Source organism: Sebastes fasciatus, chromosome 12 (assembly GCF_043250625.1).
Source record: "Sebastes fasciatus isolate fSebFas1 chromosome 12, fSebFas1.pri, whole genome shotgun sequence".
NCBI classification, from domain to species: domain Eukaryota; kingdom Metazoa; phylum Chordata; class Actinopteri; order Perciformes; family Sebastidae; genus Sebastes; species Sebastes fasciatus.
In genome coordinates, this window is record NC_133806.1 from 18,114,652 (window position 1) to 18,135,501 (window position 20,850).

Genomic DNA, 20,850 nt, shown 5'->3' on the forward strand with positions numbered 1-20,850 from the left:
ATTGGTTCACGCTCAGGCTGATATTTTGACGAGTGACATTATCTATGTGTTGAAGAGACAGAAAACACAAGTACTCACATCTTCCAGTTCATGAGATTGTCAACCAGATGTGCTAAACAGAATCAAAATCCAAGATGTTCACAACTGCTGCAAATCAAAAAAAAAAAAGTTCCCCAATGTACAACACTACCAATGAGTCCTTAATAGCTCCAAGTACATGAAATAAAGGTACTAATTTGTCACAATTCCATGTTGCTATTCAGCAAATTTGTTTAAACAGGCAGTGTGGTTAATCTAATGAAGCCATTCCTTAATACCATGAAAATATTCCCTTTCTGCAAACTCATATTGAGAATCACTTGATGAAAAATGAAGTAATACCTATTTGTAAAATGATTGGGGATGGTTACTTTATCTTTTGTTATTTATGTCTAATTGTATTTTATTTTTCATTTAAAAACTAAATTTGAAGCAAACCCTCTCAATTAAGGTTTACAAATACAAGTCATTTTGCACATGGATGTGCTGTCTGGCTGACTGTAATGCTCAATTAGTCAACTTTCGCCATCTCCAGGCCAGTATGAGTTACTACAACAGGATCAAATTTACTGTAAAGGGAAAATCCACTAATTTACATGTTATTTATACAAGTTATTTCGAATATAAAGTTAGTATCTACGCACACAGATGTCTCATTAAGCTGGAAATCAAATCAGATCAATTAAGACTGAAATATTTGGGTTTGGTTTTTTTCATCAGGTGGCATCATTGTAAAGTGATGGTCAATTAGTATATTGAATTAATGAATGAATGAATCATTTATTTTTTGTGTCTGGTCATTTGCATAACCCATCCCTCATGGGATTATTCAGACACATTAACTAACAACAAATCAAACCTTCCTGCATGTTAGCCCACCACCATCCAACAGCACATTATAACAGCATCATCCAAACATAGAAACATCATCCAGACATAATCATAAACACAAACCTCCCACGAATAATGCTCCAGGATATATATCCCACAATGGAAATACAACAAATATACAGTCATAGCCCCCTAAGCACAAGATACATACACAAATCCAAACATGACCAAAAAGGCATAAGAGTCTGAGGAATTTGATCTATCATATGTTACTTTTCTCCTCCTGTCCCATAATTTAAGAAAGATATTCAGAAAATACAAAAAAAAAATGCATTTAGAATATGATGAAAAATTGCAAACATTTTATGAAGCAGACAAAGCTCAACACATTATTGTGTCTGACCTGGCCACAGTCTGTGGACCTGACCTAGAGAAAAGCCTGACTTCTTCTGTACAACAGCGCCCTCTTGTGGGGCTCCTAATGAAAAAAAAACGCCTTGACTTCTTTACAAATTATGCAAGACACTGTAGAGCCTTTTTATGATCAAATATAGAAGTAATCAACAATATCTTGGAGGCTACAAGTTTTTTTTTTTTTTAAATCATTCTAGAAATGATATGCTGCTTCATATGATCCTGCATTGTGCTTCCTCAGATCATCAATGCGCATGTTTGTGCGTCCACACAAGAGAAACAGGAAGCAGTGACAGACCATAATTAAAAGAACATGTGACAGACTGTAAACATGGGAACCGGGATGAGCTCGAGTCATTCAGGAGTTTTGCTCCGCGTGGAGAGACTTTATAGCTCCGGACTGCTGCCAGGAATGTGAAGGGGATGAATGAGGAGCTGCATGGTATAGCTGGTGAGGAGGTTAGTGAACCTGAAAGAGACTTTTAATATATTGAAAGACTTTATAATTGTTGACAAGTCACACTGGAGGGAGGCATCCTCTCACCTGTGCAGCTTGTGACTCAGGATCACGTGTTGTAGGTGCAGTAAAAACAGTAATCCTAACTTTGATTTGAAATGTTATCCTGCTTAGACCACATGGTCTGTAAGTAGAAATGTGACATACAAATTTACAATTTATATAATACAAACAGTGTAACTTTGGATAATAACTTTGTGACAGTAGCTCGACACGTAGCAGGATCATATAATGATTTTCTTGTTTTGTTGTGTGCCAGTGACCTATTTTTATTTTTAACTATGCTCTAACTGTTATGGCACTCTGTAGTCAATAAGCCATTATTCATGAAAACTGGAAAAGTATCCTGTTTGATACACTTTCCTGGATTTGAATAGGAGCTGATCAAAGGAGTGACATGTAAAGTTGGACACAACAGTAGTAGCACTACTTTTTTTTTATTATTTCCATCTAATTGATTCTGAAGGTCAGATATATATTTTTTAAATCATGTTCCTGGTCCACAAATGTCAGTTTATTTTGTTTATTTTGTTTATTTATTTTGCACAATTTAAGACTATACAACATAACAAAAAAATAAATGAATAATATACAGTGCAGGAAGAGGCAAAAAAACCCCACTGGGCTTATCTGAAGCCTCCACCCAGAGACAAGATTAATATAAACAAACATAATAGTGATAACAAACAATTTGGACAAGATTTATATAATAACAACAATAACAATACAGTAAATATATCAAAAAAAGACAAGTGTATGTGTTGCGTGGAAGTGTATGGTTAGTGTTTGTGAGAAGGATACTGATTTAAATATCTATAAAGACTTCTGGGCAGTCGTAACCAAAAAACATTATGAGTGGGAAAAAATAAAAAACATAAAAACAGATACATGGACAACATGGTTATCCTTCTCATCTGCTCATATTTGTGTAAATGCTTGTATCCGTTTCTCCTCAGCTCTGTCTCATCACACTAGTTTCCTGTGATTTAATGGCATTTGATGCAGAATTTCAATCCGATTGCAAGTTTGACCCCCCCTCAGGTCTCGATAGAGGTATCAGATTGTTGTGCCTTCAAGTCATATATCAGAAGATGTATTATTGTGTTGTTATGGTTCAATGTGGAATGTGCCCTGTTTGTCGAGGATCATATGATTGTACTGTATATATATGATTATGATCATGTCACATCCTCGGACCAATAATGGATGGACAGCAGCAGCTGGTCATGTGGCATATGCTTTTAGTGGGTTATTAGTTCAGTTATGCTTGACATTCTTGGATTAGTTATCATTTAATTTCAGACGAGGGAACAGTGCTGCATTATTGCAATGGCCATTTTTAGGAATCGTTATCAGTAAAATAAGGATAAAAAAACATAAGCATTCTGTATTTCCTATGGAGAACGCTTGAAGTTATTTTGTGCAGCTCGGCCTCAAAAAAGTGCATTTTAAAAAAAAAGTATTACAATATTTCTTGCACGTCCTTACAACTCTGCATCCGTCAAATGTTTAAGTTACCATTTCATCCATGCAGCCCATTTATTGTGGCCCAGTTTCTGTGTTTTTGTGTGTATGTGTCCATCCTCCTCTGTACACATGAGCCCAATTTTCCAAGAAGTGACTATACCAAGAAACAGGGAAAATGTGATTTAAAATAATTTGCTCCTCACTGTGGTGACTCAGTTGTAAAAAGCAGTATACCGTCGAAGGAAAAAGAACATTAAAGATGGGACGTAGGATAATGTGTGTCTGTGCTTTATCACATTATGTGGATGTGCAGAGTAAAAAATGCTAATTGTATGATGAACAACATCCTGTTTCATGTATTTCCCCCCACATAGCTTGAACCAGCTGAACTAATTCAGTTGTTTTCCTGAGTCGTCGTCGTATGGATTCCTACTAGGAACTCCACTGGTGCCACAAAACTAAAAATGACATGCTGATAATCTGCTGGCAACAATGTTTAGTTCCAGAGACTGATTCACACAGCAGTAATCAATATCACCGCGTATTAGATGGACAAATGTAGACATTGTACTACAGTAAAAGTCATGGAGTGCATTCAAATGCACTGTCCAGGCTGCCCAGACTTTATCATTTTAGGATTTGCTTTACAACTTTGTTATTGTTTGCCCTCAGATCATAGCAATGATAATGCATTTTGGACAGCATTTATTGGGAAAGTAATGCCATTTTTAGTGCTATTAAGCCATGTAGATGAGTTTTATTTGATTTGTTCATTTGTTTGAGCTATTAAACGTATGATGCAGTTGCAGATACAGTATCTGTGGATTATAGATTGATCCATGGAGCTTTTTCTTTAAATACACTAGAGCTGCAACGATTAATCGATTGGTTGTCAACTATTAAATTAATCGGCAACTATTTTGATAATTGGTTTGAGTCATTTTTAAGAAAAAAAAGTCAAAATTCCCTGATTCCAGCTTCTTAAATGTGAATATTTTCTAGTTTCATTACCTCCGCTTTGACTGTAGTAATAGAGTAAGCTGAATATCTTTGAGATGTGGACAAAATAAGACATTTCAGGACGTCATCTCGGGCTTTGGGAAACACTGATCAACATTTTTCACTATTTTCTTACATTTTATAAACCGAACAACTAATCGATTAATTGAGAAAATAATCAACAGATTAATCGACAATGAAAATAATAATTAGTTACAGCCTTAAAAAAACACTTTTCTTTATATTTTGGAAACATTAATAGTTTTTTCAATCAGATTTTTTTTCTGTATTAAACAAAGTGAACACTGGAGAACGTGTAAAAAGCAGTGCGATGCAGAATTATGCAGTATATCCTGAACTACAGTGGTGTGCAACTCCTGTAAGAAGCAATGTGGAAAAAAATATAACAACTGCACCATGTAATCTCTGATGTAATAAAATCAAATCAATCTAAACTCTGGTTCTTGTAGCTGCAACAATTGCAGAAGAGCTACAGTATTTCTACACTTTTCATCTTGGAATAATCTGGTGGAAAACTGTCTGACTGGGTCTTTTAGACGTTGTTGTTGATCAGCGGCGGTGATAATGAGCTGGAACAAGCACTCGTGTCATGTGCTGTGACTATATTTAGCTGATAGATGTTGTTCTCATGCAGAATGATGAAGAACTGTGTGCCTTTTTAACACACAAGCCATTATCTGTTATCTGTATACCTTTCTTTTACTCTTCTCTCTGACTGACCTCAGTGGTTGTGATCCAGCAGGTCTGAGTTGAGACCTTGGCCCTGTTCTGCTGGTCCAACTGGGTCCTGGGCTGGTGTCGATGATGGGGGACCATCTGCCTCCTGTTCTGCTGGAAACCTGTGTGGTGGTTGGAGCATCTAGCGACAAACTCAATGAGGTCTACAAGGTATGTGCTTCCAAACGCACCCCGGCACATGTGTGACTGATGTGCTGTAAACTGAAAATTGGTACTGTAGTGGTACCGTCATCATGAATAACTTGTGTTTGCAGCCCCATTCCAGCTTGTTGTATTGACATTTTTTTATATCAGGAGGTTCATTTTAGTTTTGCTAATATTTTCATGATTTCTTTTTTTTTTTAATGAGTATGTTGAATACTGGTAAACCCAATGTTTATATTACCTTTTTCTTTTCATTAACCAGGCTAGTCCCACTAAGATCAAGGATTTCTTTTTCAAGGGAGACCTAGCAAAGAAAGCGGCATCAATGCAAACTTTAAACTTCACGCCAGTGCCATATCAAAATGCCCAAAAGTCAAAACCAAATTAATGTTTGAATTAAGAAAAGAAAACATTTCTTATCATCCTGGTGGCGTAGTGGTTACGAGGCAAGCCATGTGACTGCAACATTCCCGGTTGGATTCCGGTCAGGAATGTCGAACTTCTTCTTATTTTGCCAAGTACATACAAACAAGGAAACACAGAACACAGAACACACAGAAATAGAAATAACAGCTAGGGACAAGGACAGAAAAGCTGGATAGGTAAGGAATAGACAGGACTGTTATGTACACAAGTAGCGAAAAAAATATGTGTATATATAAATATTATATAAATATACATATGAAAAGCACCAATGACCAACGATAAAAAATAAATAAATAAATAAAATAAAACGTCACAAAATGTGCCCCAAAAAAATCATTAAAAAGAAAAAGCTAAATATTGTCTGCAGATTCCCATTTACCAAAGTCTCTTTGTTATTTTAAACTCACCAAGAAAAAACATCTTTGGCATTGAGTAATTGTGCAATGAGCAAGGAAGAGGAAACATGGTGACTATTGGTCCAGACAACAAAAATAATGCCTAAATAATGCTGTGATGCTAAAGCCATAGCACCTTTTTCAAGTGTTTTAATATTAGGTAATCAGCATTTTAAAAATGAAATGTTTTCCTCCTCTCTTCTATTAAATGGGCCACATGAAAGTATATAGAATATGTGTAATGTAGATTAATATAACATGTATCAAAGCTAATTATGATGCGTATCCTTCCCTTCCTATCTCCCACACAGTCCTTTAACAATAATGGAACTCCGGAGCACCTCCTGTTGGAGCCGGAGGTGCTGCACATCCTGACGCCTCCCTTCTTTAGCAGACCGCAAGCGGAGAGTGAAGCAGTGAGGTCACATGGGAAGAGGCGGCACTCCTTTCTCAGGAAGAAAAGGGAACCGCCTCCTCCAGCTGCAGTGACTCCCGGCCAAGGTCTGGTACTTCTATCCACACATACTGTAGACACACAACAGGTCTTAGATGGTTTTCTAACACAAAACTTCTCTGGAGCCACAAACATGTTGTTTTCCTGAAGGGTTGTGATTTATCCCTGGCCTAACATTATCCATGTTATTATTAGTGAAAATTAGTTTTATATTATTTTAGCAGGCGGAAGAGGAGGAAGTGAAGACGTCAGTGTTCCTAAAGACATCGACCTCATGGCTTTACCTCAACTCTGCTTCCCGGGTATTTGATATCCCCTTGCATACACACACTTGCACAAATTCGATTTTTTTTACAATGACATATATATCATGTCTATGTGTTTCCATGTTTTGATATGTTTTTCTTGTTTCCAGGTGGGCTCCAAGTAACCAATGAACAGAGAGATGAACAATTCCACTTCTTGGTTTTCACTGATGTCTTTGGCAACAAGACCCATGGAGTAGTAATGCAATGTTACCGACCGATACTGGTACACAGTACTACATGTAATACTTCACACACAAGATAAATCCCGACTGTGTTTTACTGCTACAGCCTGATATGTAACCTAATGCAGATACACATGTATTTAAAATACAGAATCTTAACCAATTAGTGTCAATAAATAGCACGCCCACATTGAAAAGGTACTAAAAACCTAAATGACAGCTTCAAGTTTCACCGTTCACTCTCTTTCCTGTGTTTTTACAGGAAGGGTCGTCTTTCTTCCAGAACAGATCTGGGTCCTTTAAGTCATCTCAACTTTTCTCTGCCTACAGTTTCTGTGTCATAACCAAATATCCTTACTTCACTGCACTCAAAGACTGTCTGTCATGGTGAGGAACAGGGCACTAAACCAAACTGCCTGGCTAATTAAATCAGTTTAGCTTCACCGTATAAAACAAATCACAATCTCTTTCTTGTTCTTCTTTGTCTTAGTCTGTTAATCGAGCTGAGAACTTGTCGTTTATCTGACATGGAGGAGACAGTGAAGGAGTTTGCAGCCAAACTGGCTCTGGTGCCTATTCCCCCTCCTGGACAGCTACATTTGGTGTGTGTGTGTGTGTATGAGTGTGCAATGTGTAGTTAAGTGGCTCCTGATAATGTTTGAATTCACAATATCATGAGCCAGGAGGTAGCGTTAGTGGTAGTAGTAGCATACTCGTGTAAGTGTGTACATATATTCATTTTCAGTGCATCCTTTGACTGTGATTCAGCCGGACAGAAGATAGAAGAACACAAACAATAACGCTGTATGTTTTGCAGATGTTTACCTTGCGTCCTCTGACCATTGTATTACCGTCCAGAGAAGACAAAGACCACCCAGCTGTAGATTTAGACCTCCACCTGCCTTTCATCTGCTTCAGGCCACAGCAACTACTACAGGTACTACACACACCTGTTGTGTTGATGTCAGTGAAACAGGAGGAAGCTCATATTAACTCTGTCTGTTTCTCGGTTTGTCTGTAGGTGCTGTCTTGTCTCCTGCAGGAGCAGCGGGTGGTGTTATTTTCTGCTGATTGGGCCAGACTCACGCTTGTGGCAGAGAGCTTCTTGCTGTTCCTGCAGGTCCGTTGGAAATATGTCTCCGTGATCTGCAAAGGGCACAGCAGTGTTCAAATCTAGATTTTTATTCAATTTAACTCTGTATCTAACTTTGATATTATAATTACATACGTTTTCCCCACTGTTTTTAAATAAGAATCAAACATTGCTACGTGGCTTGTGGCTGTTTAAGTGAATAGTAGGGCAGAGCTGCAGTTGGAAACCTTAGAATAGGGACTTCCTGTTGATATTCAGGAAAATAAAAGCCCATTTTACATTAATGTGTATCTTCGGATGCTGAAACTGAATGCAAATTGTGAAAAGGTTACAATACAATACAGTAAATATTATAATAATGATCTAATGTCATTTTAAGCCATTACAGTCAATTTGAAATGATACCTTACTATTGAGTTTTGAACATGACAAAATCTTTATGCATTTTGCAGAACAGTCTTGTATAGAAAACTTAATACATCTAATATCTGCAAGTGGAGCTGCAATGATTAATTGATTTATTGTCAACTATTAAATTAATCTCCAACTATTTTGATAATCGATGAATCGGTTTGGGTAATGGTTTAAGAAAAAAGTAAAAGTTCTCTGATTCCAGCTTCTTAAATGTGAATATTTCCTGGTTTCTTTACTCCTCTATGACAGAAAACTGAATATCTTTGAAAATAATCCCAGCTCAACTGTAACATTGAAAGGTGTTGATTCCTTCATCAAGCCATCCATCATTTCATGTTTTGATCCATTAATTAGTCCGTCCTGCCTCCCTGATCTCTCTTCCAGCCTCTGTCGTGGCAGCAGCCGTATGTTCCTGTCCTGGCCAGAGGCATGCTGGACTTCCTCATGGCTCCTACTGCCTTCCTCATGGGCTGCCACCTCAGCCATTTTGAAGAGGTTGCTAATGTGAGTACACAACCCTCCAAATCAGTTAAAACGTTAGACATTACAGATTACCGATGGCAAATAGAAATATCTACAAAAAAAATCCTTTGTTTCAAGTGCTGTTAAGGTGATGAATGAGGCTTGGACCCGCACCTAAGACTACGATTATACAATGCATACATACATACATACCATGCTCCTGAGACTTTTTTATGTTTGTATGTTTTATGGCATGTCTTATGGTAAAACCGAAGGCAAATTGTCTCACTGTGGACAATAAAGTTTTCGTAATTCGTAATGGAATAATGGTAATGCTGCTGTGTGGTGAATGTACATTAAACCTACTGATAGTACATGCTAAATGTATAGTACAGCAGCTTTTTCATCCAAAATATCCATCTCTGATTCAGAAAATTCTGACGAAAAGAGTGAGTGACAGGACAGAGTCAAGCCTTCTGCTTCAGACTTGGTTGGATTGTTTCTGTCTCTGGCCTCAAAGCAACATATTCAATTAAATAAATGTAAAATTAAGACCGTTATCTATGTTTAATACAGTTTTAATCATAGTTCTAAGTGAATACTTTGCATTATATTTGATTCTTATTTCTTGTTGATCGTGATCACAAAATTCTTTCCATAAAAGTTTTTGTTTAAATATTGTCATATATTTGTTTACATTAGAAGCTTATCAGTTAACGCATAAACAAAATGAGGATGCGATCAAATGTATTCTTGATCTTCCTCCATCCAGGAAACTGATGATCTGATCTTAATCAACATTGACAACGGAAGTGTCTCCACTTCTTGTTCTGAGACTCTCGACCTACCAGAGATTCCTCCGGCCGCAGCAGACTGCTTCACACAGAGGTGCTCACTGCTAATTTCTACTAGTACTATACAGAAATACAAACAAATAAGTGGCATATGGATTTGGACAGTAGATGTGCAACTTTGCTGCTCCTTTTCTCAAACTTGGCAAGACAAATGAATGCGTTTCTATGAGTTTATACATTGTGTTTTTGCAGGTGTCAGTCCCTGCAGATACATTTTGACCTGTCTCAGTGCCACCAGTCAAGCTGCACTGACATCAGCGAGCAGCGGGCACAGAGAAGAGCGTGGCAACACAACCTCAACCACGACATCCAGAGGATCACACTGGAGCTGATTGTCAACATATTCAGGTTGTGTGTGTGTTCTTTGTGTACTGACGGGATGGGATAATTCCCCTAAAAAATATAGATATATATTGTTAATGATGTATGTATATAACAGGGATGTTAGCGGTCATCTGAACTATGAACATCGAGTGTTTAACAGCGACGAGTTCCTGAAAACCAGAGAGCCCGCTGAACAGCTGTTTTATAAAGAGGTAAATACTAACTCGGTAAAACAAGTGATATTTTTTCTATTATTTTAACTTGAATGGGCGACAAATTAGCTGACGTCTCTTAGCAGACAAAGAATGCCGGATCTGGTGCTCATCTTCAAATTAACATGGCTGTGTTGCAGGTGTTGGAGACACACATCTTCCATTTCTTCCTCAAGGACCGCCTCAACAGGAAAATGGACAACTTTGCTCGAATGGAACTCAGCACTCGCTCTGAGATGCAGAAGTAAGTTATTATACCCATCTGAAAAGCCTCAAACCACGTTAACACAGTGTATATACTGAAAATACAAGGCAATCCAGTCACTGAGGTCACATTCAGTAGTCAGGGACACGTGTAGCGTGAACACAAATGCACACCAACACTCTTTCTGCCAAACAACTGACAACATTTCAATTGACCACCAAATAACCACTGCAATCCCCTTCTCTATAGCTGTATGGCAAAATGCAAATCTGTATTTGTTTTGCTGAAACACTAGCTTCATCTCTGTTTTGTGCTGGAAACGCACCCTTCAAATGTATTGTTTCTATCATGTGTCGTCTAGGATGAAGGCTATGGTCGAGGTCCCACGCAGACCCACCATGCAGGAGATTCAAGCCCGGAGAAAGAGCTCTGCTCCAGGGAGCCAGCTGAGTAAGAGACTGGGGATGAGCCTCCCTAACCTCGAAGACGACCAAACTATCAGCTTCCGAAGAAACTTGCTGCTGACCAAGATCGTCTTGTCTGACCCCGGTGAGACTGAGGCACAAACAGTCAAGATATAGGCAGACAGAAGTAGCTGGAAAAGATTAACCGTTCCTCTGTTTCCCCACATTTCCTCTCTCCCTGACGCTCCCTACCTCTTCGTCTCCTAGCGCTGAGAACTCCTCCTAAGCCAGCAAAGGTGTTTAAGCTCCCAGATTTCCCAGCCTCTCTGTCATTCCAGTCTGTCCAAAGTTATTACACCGAGCTGATCCAGCAGCTTGGCAAATCCATCTTCTCTGTCCAAAATGAGAACTCTACTCTGCTGGCCAGGTATTCTGCTTTTCCCCGATGCCATCCTTTCCCTGTCATTCCTGCCTCCTTCATTTTAATTTGTACTATCAAGTGTTTTACCACTTTACACTCTCAGTTGTTGATCTTCTTTATTCAACTAAAAAAATTTTGTTACTGCAAAGATTTGAGGATTGATTACAATAATTCCCCCTCTGCAGATTCTACTACTTGCGTGGTTTCATTAACACATTGTGTTGGCGGCGGCTGGACGCTCTGGGTGATTTCCAGAACCTCTACAAGACAGACACCGCCATCTTCCCCACACAGCTGGTCACATGGCTCGTGGACTCGCTGCACCGAGACGAGAGGCAGCAAGCCGAGAGGCGACCTGAACTCAAGAGACTAATCCTCAAGGTCAGTCAGTTTGCACAACCGTTATTACCAACTTGTAAACTTGGAGGTTGGAGATCAAACTTAATAAGTCTGCCTCTGTTGGTGATAAAGTAGTGATGATGGATGTGATCTTGTCTTTTTTTCTCATCTGCTAGGTGAAGACAGAGAACGAGAAGCTGTTGGTGCAGCCTGACGACCACGTCAAGAAGTTTGTGCTCCCCCGAGAGCATCTGCATCAGGAAGAGTTTGTACGTTGCGTTCAGGAGTGCGGGATTGTTAAGGACGCAGCAACCATACACCGTTTATTTGATGCCCTCACTGACGGTATGTGAGGACCGGCAGGGTGATGTGGGTGGTTTAGAGATCTCTTTTGATATTTGATATATTTATGAATTGTATATAACCTTGCATTATCAAAGCTCAGACTTACAAATGGTGTATTTTGCAACCAGCAGTGTGAGTCAAGGCAAAGTGCTAAAAGTTTTGTACCATCACTGGTGCTGATTCAAGATTCAAATCCACATGGTGAAAGATTTGTAAATTTTGAAGGCACTTTTTCAGAATCCTTTGATGATGGACAGAGAAGAGACTGTACAGTAATTATTTTCTCCTCCAGCATTACATGAAAGAGATTACATCACTTGTTGCCGACATGGTGGAATCAGGCAGCCGTTAGATGATTTGTTGCACTCATTTAATGCTCTGTAAGCGTGAAGTACAGGCTGTACGGCACGTTCCCTTTTGCTTACACACATACACACAGATTGTAAAGTGAATCCCGCCACACATAAATGCAAAACACGTGTCCAGCTGAAGTGAAGGGAATCAATATACGGTGTAGAAAAATACAGTGTATTATAATTTTAGTTTTTACCTATTGACCAGACAAAGTCTATAAAGTCACTCACTGTTTATGTTGGAGTCATTGTTGGAAATTAATTAGTTCTTTAGATTAATAAAAAAAAAACTCTACCTCAAAATGACCACGTTTTTGAAATTGCTCCAGTATTGAAGGAGAACGCTGCAGCCGCCAGCAGCTAAACCACCTGTAATGTAATCATTCGGGGCAACCCGGTACCATCTGTTAACGTCCACTAAAAGTGCTTGTTTTTGCCACTGACAGGCTCAGATTGTTATTATAAGTGTCTGACAACATTATGGAAAGGACCCTACAGAGAAATGAAACCTTTTTCTCACTTTTCGCTTGATCAGGTCTGTTTGTTATTGTGTGTCTCTCTCGGAGAAGCCTCGTTGTGAAATGTCGCGTTTCCTCCACATTGTCGAAATCATCTAACAAAGACAAAATTGAAACAGGACTGAACATCAAACTGAATGGCTTGTAATTGTCGTCTTAGAGTCTGTTTTGATCACAGCACTTCAGATGGTCATTTAGTAACACATGAAGAACAATAACAATAATTGAATGTGGAACTAATCTGTTTGTACGAATAGTTACATGTTTTCAGCTTGTACTTGCGTGTGTTTTCCCCCCTCAATGTGTCAACGTGTCTTTGTCTTGTATATGTTTGTTTGTATGTGTGCTTGCATACCTCTCTCTGTGTCCCAGGCGAGTCAAAGCAGGTGGACCCCGAGCTCTTCAGAGTCTTCTACACCTTCTGGAAGGAGACCGAGGCCGAGGCCCAAGACGTCAACTTGCCCTCTGAGGTCATAGACCATCTTGACAACAGCGAGTGTGTCTACAAGTTGTCATCGTGTGTCAAGACCTCCCACGGCGTCGGTAAAATTGCCATGACGCAGAAACGTCTGTTTTTGCTCACTGTGGGACGACAGAGCTTCCTGGAAATCACAAAGTTCAGAGACATACAGGTCAAGCGTCTTTGACCTCCTTTCTCTGAAATCATGTTATCTTTGGAATATGAATTCATAACGCTGCAACTTTATTTCAATAAATGACTCCCCCATTATCTCATCTCTGTATAGGAGGTGAAGATTGCCTCAGCTCCCTTTCTACTTGGCCGTATTCCTTCCCTTCGTATCCAGACCTCTGGCAGGCTTGAGGTGTTTGAGGCCAATCTGAAGACAGAGACTGAACTCTGGTACCTTGTGGTGAAAGAGATGTGGGCCGGACGCAAACTGGCCGACCAGCACAAGGTACAACAAAGGTTGATTGCACACCACTGGAATAATAATTCTCTCTATTGTCAGACACTCCACAATCCATCAAGACAACACTGTTCCTATCGGATTCACAGGTTAAATGGTGAACTGAACTGTGACTTCAATTACAGTGAATGAATGTAAAGACTGGTACAAGTGTGGCCTCAGCAATACTCTTCCAGTAGGCTTTGCTGCTGTTGACAGTAATATATGGGGTTGACAAATTGACCTATAACCTAATATGACCACTACAGCAGTGATTTAGTTACTTTTTTTGACAATATAAGTCAATTTGTTTGTTATTTTACCCCCTTGTGTTAAATATAGTGTACTATACTACCATTTCTTCAAAATATGATTTATTTCATGTCTCTTTAGGACCCTCAGTACATGACTCAGGCTCTGACCAACGTCCTGTTAATGGATGCCGTCATGGGCTGCCTGCAGACACAGAGGTCCATCATCGCTGCCTCAAAGCTGGCCTACTTTGATAGGATCAAACATGAAGGTCTGAGCTCACTCTTGTGCTGATTTTGCTGCTTCTTGATCTTTTTTTTTCTTTCATATACACACAAATAAATAGTATAATTTTACTTTTAGACATTCAGAATTTATTGGATTATTCATTTCTATAAAATGGCAGAAAATAGTGCAGAGAATGATGTCTTTAAGCCCAAGGCCGCTGTTGTCCAAACAACAGTTCAAAGCTCAAAGATATTCAGTTTATTATCTCATAATACAAAGAAAGTCCTCACCCTTGAGAAGCTGGAACTAGAGAGTATTTGGCATTTTTTGCTTTATAAGTGACTTAGATAATTGATTATCAAAGTAGTTGCCGGATAATTTCCTGTGGAACAACTAATTAATTAATCAACTAATCATTTTAGCCGTTATATCCTTCTCTATTCATCATCTCTGTCATATTCATTCATTCACTGTTTATGTCTCTGACCACCAGTACCCATGATGGTGCCGAAAACTACCTCAGAGACTCTAAAACACAAGATCAACCCGTCAGTGGACCTGGCTGAACCTCAGACTGTACACGTGCTGCTATACACACCAGGTACTATGTGGAGTGTGTTATTATCTGTTTCTTTTTAGTGCCCTACTTTCACACAGTATGTCTCCCCATCATATGTCTCCCCTTTTGATATTTAACTGTCCTTTACAGCTCAGAGCAACAAAGACGTTTCTGTGTAATGATGATCAGTCATAATGTGTTCACACATTAAACAGAGAGATTATCATGTACTTTGTAAATGTTTGTATGGCAAAAGATGCTCCAGTGAAACGTATCCACATAACCTGATTAGTATTATTGTGCTGTGTATTAGCAGGCAGCATAATAGCTGTCTTGTTAGTCTCTCATTTGTTTAAACTGTGACAGAACAAAAGCACCTGGAGGCTACTGGCCTGGTTTGACATAATAGAAGTTCAACTAAATACAGCAAGAGTTCAACTAAAAACAGCATATACACAAGGTTTTAAGAAGTGATAGATGTGGCTGACATATGCTGTGATATAGTGCGTACTGATTTGTTATTCATGTCTATCAAAGTCCCTGCCAATAAATGTCACTGAAGACATTTCTGAATACAACAGGATGGGGGTTCTCATTGTCATGGTGGTGGTGTCCCTTACACACTAAACCACCTTGCTGCACAATATGGTTTTTACTGCATACAGTCAGCTCTCACAATTCACTGGTCCACTGCTCTCTCTCAACCTTTGTCTCTGTCTCCCTTACTTCAGGTCAGTTGACTTCTAATGACTCAGAGGGTGAGATGAACCCGAAGCTGTGGGTGGCTCTCAGTGGGGGAAGAGTGGTTGTGTTTGATGCAGCTAGCTGGTCCATGCTGCAGGACTGCATCCAGGTCGGAGAGTCGCAGCTGGTGAGAGCAGACATGCTTTATTTAATTAACATTTACACATATTGACATTAACATTAATTAACATTTATTTAAAAAGGAACTCCACCAACCTTACACATCAAAGTCTGTGTAAAGGTCTTGGCTTGGGGAACACTATTGCATATGTGAAAAAATTTATGTTTCCCAAACTTTTTTTCTGAGGAACCACTTTTTTAAAATGACAAACAACCGCGACCCAATTCACAATACGCCTTATCTATAAATCGTAAGAAGAGCAAAATTGTGTGTAAATGAACGTTCCTGACCATTTTTTACTGCCATTTCCACATCACCTCATATTACCTTGAATAGGTAAACCAGCCATTTCAAAGAGATATACGTTTGATAAATCACAACTTTGTTTTATGCATGTGTTATTGAAAACATATATACATGTTAAGTGCTTTATAAGTGAGAAAAAACAAATGCATTTAGGCGGAGGCTATCTCATTCTTTTCATTTCCTTTCATCAGTTCAACAATATATATTTAGGCAGAGTTGAGAGACTCGTTTTTTTCCTCTCAAGAGTAAAACAAACCGAATGGACGCTAGCCTTTCATATTAGATTAAATATCATAAGTAGGCTACAAGTATCAGAACAATGCAAACATTCAGGCTCCCTCATGTGGTTCACAGATGTACTGCAGATATAAATGTTAAATAAAAGACTAGGGATGAAATTCTGCAAATTCATTTGGCGACCCTAAAAAAATCTCCTGCGACTCACCTGAGGGTCCCGACCCAGTCTTTGGGAATCACTCCTTTTTTGGCTCCAGAAGAAGCTGGGCAAAGTCGGCCTTGTGTTGGTTGGAGCTGAAGACAAGTGTGAAAATTAAAAACAATCTGGTGATAAATCGGTGTAATACTCTTTTAAACTAGTATGTAAATGTATTTTTAATTCTATACATAGAAGCTTTAATACAGTTGTATTTAAACTTAATGTTGTTTTGATGAAACTACAGCAAGTATTATGTTTTAAATGCATGTATTTCTGAAATTCTTCACATTAATGAAATAAGTTGCATCTCTTTGTGCAGATGTTTGTTAATTTAGCTATTTAAGAAATTATTATAACCTCCATAGTCTGTACTGTGTATTTACAGATGTACAATATATACATAATACTATTTATTATACTGTTTTTGAGTCTGTTAGCCTACCATTTTCTGATGGAAGTGCGACTGAGATCCCATGTCCCATCTTCTTCTATGTAGAACTGCATGCTGGGACTGGTCCAGGAGCAGGTGTGGATCGGCTCTCAGGACTCCGTGATCTACATCATTGACACTCAGAGCATGTCCTGCAACAAACAGCTGACTGAGCACAGACATGAAGTGACTGGACTCACGGTGGACTCCAGAGATCAACACAACAGGTAGAGACATGATTATCTCTAGTTCAGCTGTCAGTTTTATCAGGGCAAACATTAATAAAAGCAGTTTTATAAAGGAGAGTCTAAATGTGTCAATGTATACGTGTTTAATCAAATGAAAGCTTCACTGAAACTGTCTTTCCCAGTCAGCTGACATACTCCTGCAGCTGCGATGGGACGATTCTGCAGTGGGACTCGGCCAGTCTCAAAGTGAAGCGCCAGTTCCACCTCAGCTGTGACCGTCTCTCCTCCATACAGATCTATGATGGCGCACTGTGGTGCTGTAAGTGCACGCTAACAGTTGTAGTTCTAATTTCTTCTTTCACACACTAACACTCATATATATAACAACTTCCAGTAGCATTTATTGCTTTCCATTGAAAGCCTCTTTGCTGCTCACTGGTTGAATATACCCGGTTCTGTGTCTGTCAATGTGGCTTTGAGTTTTCTTCTTTAATATCGCAGTTATCCTCATTTTATAGTGTAAACCACTGGTTCCCAACCTGGGGGTCCCAACCCCCACTAGGGGTCACCAAAGCTTCACAATGGGTTGCGATTTTAAAGGGGATAAGGTGTACGGTTTTAAAAAAATATACAGTTGGCTTATATCTCAGGATTTCAATCATTTCTGTGGAGAAAACAAAATGAAATTGTTATTTTTAAAGTTTGGATTGAACACAGGCTTTATTCACAGAGCTTTCCCTCTCTGCAGAACAGCCTCGTCCTGGATTAGAAAAGTACGCACTTAAAACAACCAAAGAGCTAATAGAACAATGGCCAAGCGTCAGGGAGAAGAAAACACTGACATTGCCAAAAAAAGAAGCCTTTTAAGTTTGTATGATTGTTAAAATAAAAAAAAATAGACAGAGGGTTGTATTAAAAGTTACTAAATTTCTGATGCAATATTCACAGGAAATAATTTGCTCAAAATTCATCCAAATCACTCTTTTTACACTAAACTCCTGCAGATATTGCATTCACCATTTAGGTTAATTGTACAGTTTATCAGTTGTTCTGTACCGTTATTGTTGAATATAATATGAAATATCCATAAAATATCTCTTAGTCAGGGATTGTCAGTTTACTCAATGATAGAAAAGGGGTCCCCTAAGGAAAAAGGTTTTGGAACCACTGGTGTAAACTACATGCCAACTATAAGACCTGGCTACATCCCTCTCTGAACATGCCTGAACTCGACCAACAGCGTCTACACATGACTATTGAAATGCACCTTACCAGCAAAAAAAGACCCTGATAATAGCTTGTTGAAACGTGTCTGTGTTTGTGCAGGTTGTGGTGACAGCATTGTGGAGCTGAAAAAGAGCGGGTCCCCACAAAGAAGAATGGCACTTCCTGATGACTTACGGAGCTTGCCCAGTAGCTTCAGCAGCTTCGTCGTCATCCCAGAGGTGATTTTGCAATCCTCAGCTAATAAGTTAATCAATTAAGAAAGTCAGCAGCTATTTAGTAGTTTAGCAAGTCAGTCATTTAGTCTGCTGTTCAATGTACATCAGTCAATTAGGGAATGAAACAATTATGCAAAAATAATGCTGGCACCTATACAGATATAATGTAGCTGGAACAAGTCTCTGAAACTGAGACATTCAGGTATTTACTCACAACCTTTTTCCAACACTTGAATATGCAGATTCAACCATATTATAATTGCTTTGGCTGCCAAAGATGTTGCTGTGCATAAAGAACTCGCTGGCTACAGATAAAATGCTTTTTGTCAGTGTTTGACATTATCAAAATGTTTGCACATGCTAAAAGTAGACATGTGACTTACCAGTTTTTGTGTGCATTTGTTCCAGCGAGGTCAGGTGTGGACGGGCTGTGCAGACTCAGGCGAGCTGTGTCTCTGGCACACGAACAACCACAGACGTCCATTCAAGAGGATCTCTCTGCCAGGCACCTCAGGAGTCACCTGTATGATTCGAGTCAAGGACCAGGTGAGCTACGATACATGTCAGGTGGCAAGATTCTGTAACATGAGTGCTAACTTGTTATTTTATACATAATGTGTGTTGGACACTTTTTGTGGTTCATGGGAACACAAAGCAGGTGTTGCTTATTGAGGAAGCAAAATGGATTACTGTTCGCAATTATTCATTTGTTTGAAATATGGCAATTACAAACATGCATATTGGATAGTATCTACTTGGCAAGTGGTCATGAATTTTCAGGTAAATTGTGTTACTCAAACAGCATTTCTCGTCTGTATCTGTGTTGTGGATTCCCCTCTTCAATCATCACTTAACCCCTGCTACCTTTCCTTGATGCCCTCTCCTCCCCTCAGATCTGGGTGGGCTGTCGTGGCAGGAGCGGTGTCGGAGGTCAGTGTGACGGTCAGCTGAGAAGTCAGGTGTTGGTGATGGACGCAGAGCACCACACTGTGGCAAAGGAGCTGCACGCCCATTCAGACATCATCCAGACGCTCTGCTCTGCTGAGGACCGCTACGTCCTTAGTGGCTCGGCACGCCGCGATGGCAAGATCGCCATCTGGAAAGTCGAGTAGAGAGCAGAGATGGAGAAAGCACAAGTGAAGTAAGAGAGGACCATGTGGAGAGAAGGACACATGTGTACTTGTGAGTACATACACAAGACATAATAAATGTTTGGGTATTTGGCCTTGACAAGAAGATCATCCTGTGGGAGGCTGAGTGAAGCAAGTGAACATGAATAGTGGACAGTTCTTTTCTTTCACTTGAAGGAGTATCTTTTTGTAGCCGCATTTCAACGGTAATTGAGTTTTTCTGCTGGTAGTTAAAATCACAAAATGGTAAAAGCAGCCCTCAAAGATGACATTTGGAGACTTTTATGTAAGAGAGAGCCCTTAAAATAAATATATACTGTGTGACAGAGATTTGGTTTGTGACACTGGTTCTGGATTTCACGCATGAGGTGTGAAAAAGGTCAAGTCTGTGCCTTAAATATGTTCTTGATTTTGTCAAGATTTCAACAGCAGTAAGATATTTAAATGCTACAATGATTTTCATTCCTGTTTCATTACCAAGCATTGATAATAAATTACATTTTCAGGTATTATCACGTACTGCTTGTTTGTGTGTGAGCCCTTGCGCAGCTCTAGGTTGCTCACTTTTTATCACCTCCAGATGGATGCTGTCTATTTTAGAAAGTGATGAACCCGGCTACTGCTGAGTGATCGTGACATGATTCAATTTATAGATTGGCAAAGATCAAATGCAAACTACAAATCTGAGTAAGGATACAACCTTCAACAAAACACACATGAAGCAATACAAAATACAAAAAAAGGATGCTACTTTTGTCACCGATTTGAGGTCATCAGTCTTAAAATGTTTTATTGGTACAAATACAATGCAGTCACAGTCAAAGAGCTGGAACACAACAAATCTGTGAGAAGTATTCATTGATAACTTTCAGTAATCATTAACTTTTTACTATGTTAAAAGGATTTAAACAGACTCTTGAATATTAAAGGGATAGTTCGGGTGTTTTGAAGTGGGGTTGCATGAGGCACTTATCCATAGTCAGTGTATTACCAACAGTAGATGGTGGTTGGCACGCCCCCAACTTGTAGAAGCAGAGAGTTACCGCACGGGAAATGCAAAGTAATGTACTACTGTGGATGGGGCTGGCAGCAAAACATATTTTAATATCAGTTTAAGTGTACGCTATATTTAGAATATTTTCACCACTTTACCTTGCTGCCAGACAGCCCTTTCCGACGGCGAACTGAAGCTGTTGTATCCATCTATGCTCTCACCAAACCCACCAG

At 39.2% G+C, this 20,850-nt stretch overlaps 1 protein-coding gene and 1 long non-coding RNA gene across 4 annotated transcripts; one reads left to right on the forward strand and one right to left on the reverse strand.

Annotated features, from left to right (window-relative positions):
- Positions 1–1,578: 1,578 nt before the first annotated feature.
- On the forward strand, positions 1,579–19,953 carry LOC141779114 (DENN domain-containing protein 3-like). Of its 3 annotated transcripts, XM_074653775.1 has the most exons (28): positions 1,579–1,743; positions 5,014–5,176; positions 6,303–6,492; positions 6,670–6,747; positions 6,861–6,976; positions 7,198–7,322; positions 7,426–7,537; positions 7,753–7,872; positions 7,957–8,055; positions 8,827–8,946; positions 9,677–9,792; positions 9,951–10,106; positions 10,198–10,294; positions 10,435–10,538; positions 10,861–11,048; positions 11,171–11,330; positions 11,510–11,705; positions 11,840–12,008; positions 13,252–13,511; positions 13,626–13,796; positions 14,181–14,310; positions 14,761–14,868; positions 15,558–15,697; positions 16,930–17,090; positions 17,234–17,370; positions 18,378–18,496; positions 18,902–19,039; positions 19,387–19,953. In XM_074653775.1, the coding sequence occupies exons 2-28, from the start codon at positions 5,090–5,092 to the stop codon at positions 19,603–19,605; spliced, it is 3,816 nt and encodes a 1,271-aa protein (XP_074509876.1). In that variant the 5' UTR covers positions 1,579–1,743; positions 5,014–5,089; the 3' UTR covers positions 19,606–19,953. The 3 variants fall into 3 exon arrangements, with proteins under 3 accessions (XP_074509876.1, XP_074509875.1, XP_074509877.1); XM_074653774.1 differs by lacking the exon at positions 1,579–1,743 and having other exon boundaries at positions 5,010–5,176; positions 6,667–6,747; XM_074653776.1 differs by lacking the exons at positions 1,579–1,743; positions 5,014–5,176; positions 6,303–6,492; positions 6,670–6,747 and having other exon boundaries at positions 6,918–6,976; positions 7,266–7,322.
- Positions 7,945–13,366, reverse strand: LOC141779116 (uncharacterized). Its single transcript, XR_012596202.1, has 3 exons — positions 13,235–13,366; positions 12,882–12,974; positions 7,945–8,081 (listed from the first exon to the last, which is right to left on the reverse strand). It is a non-coding gene; the product is annotated as an uncharacterized LOC141779116 (long non-coding RNA).
- Positions 19,954–20,850: the final 897 nt, after the last annotated feature.

What these genes read in the sequence shown, in the direction of transcription:
- LOC141779114 (XM_074653774.1), top strand. Translation starts at nt 5,090, where the DNA reads ATGATGGGGGACCATCTGCCTCCTGTTCTGCTGGAAACCTGTGTGGTG. An exon ending in CTCAAAGACTGTCTGTCATG is followed by an intron (nt 7,323 to 7,425) that starts GTGAGGAACAGG and finishes TCTTTGTCTTAG; the next exon opens with TCTGTTAATCGAGCTGAGAA. An exon ending in AACTGGCCGACCAGCACAAG is followed by an intron (nt 13,797 to 14,180) that starts GTACAACAAAGG and finishes ATGTCTCTTTAG; the next exon opens with GACCCTCAGTACATGACTCA.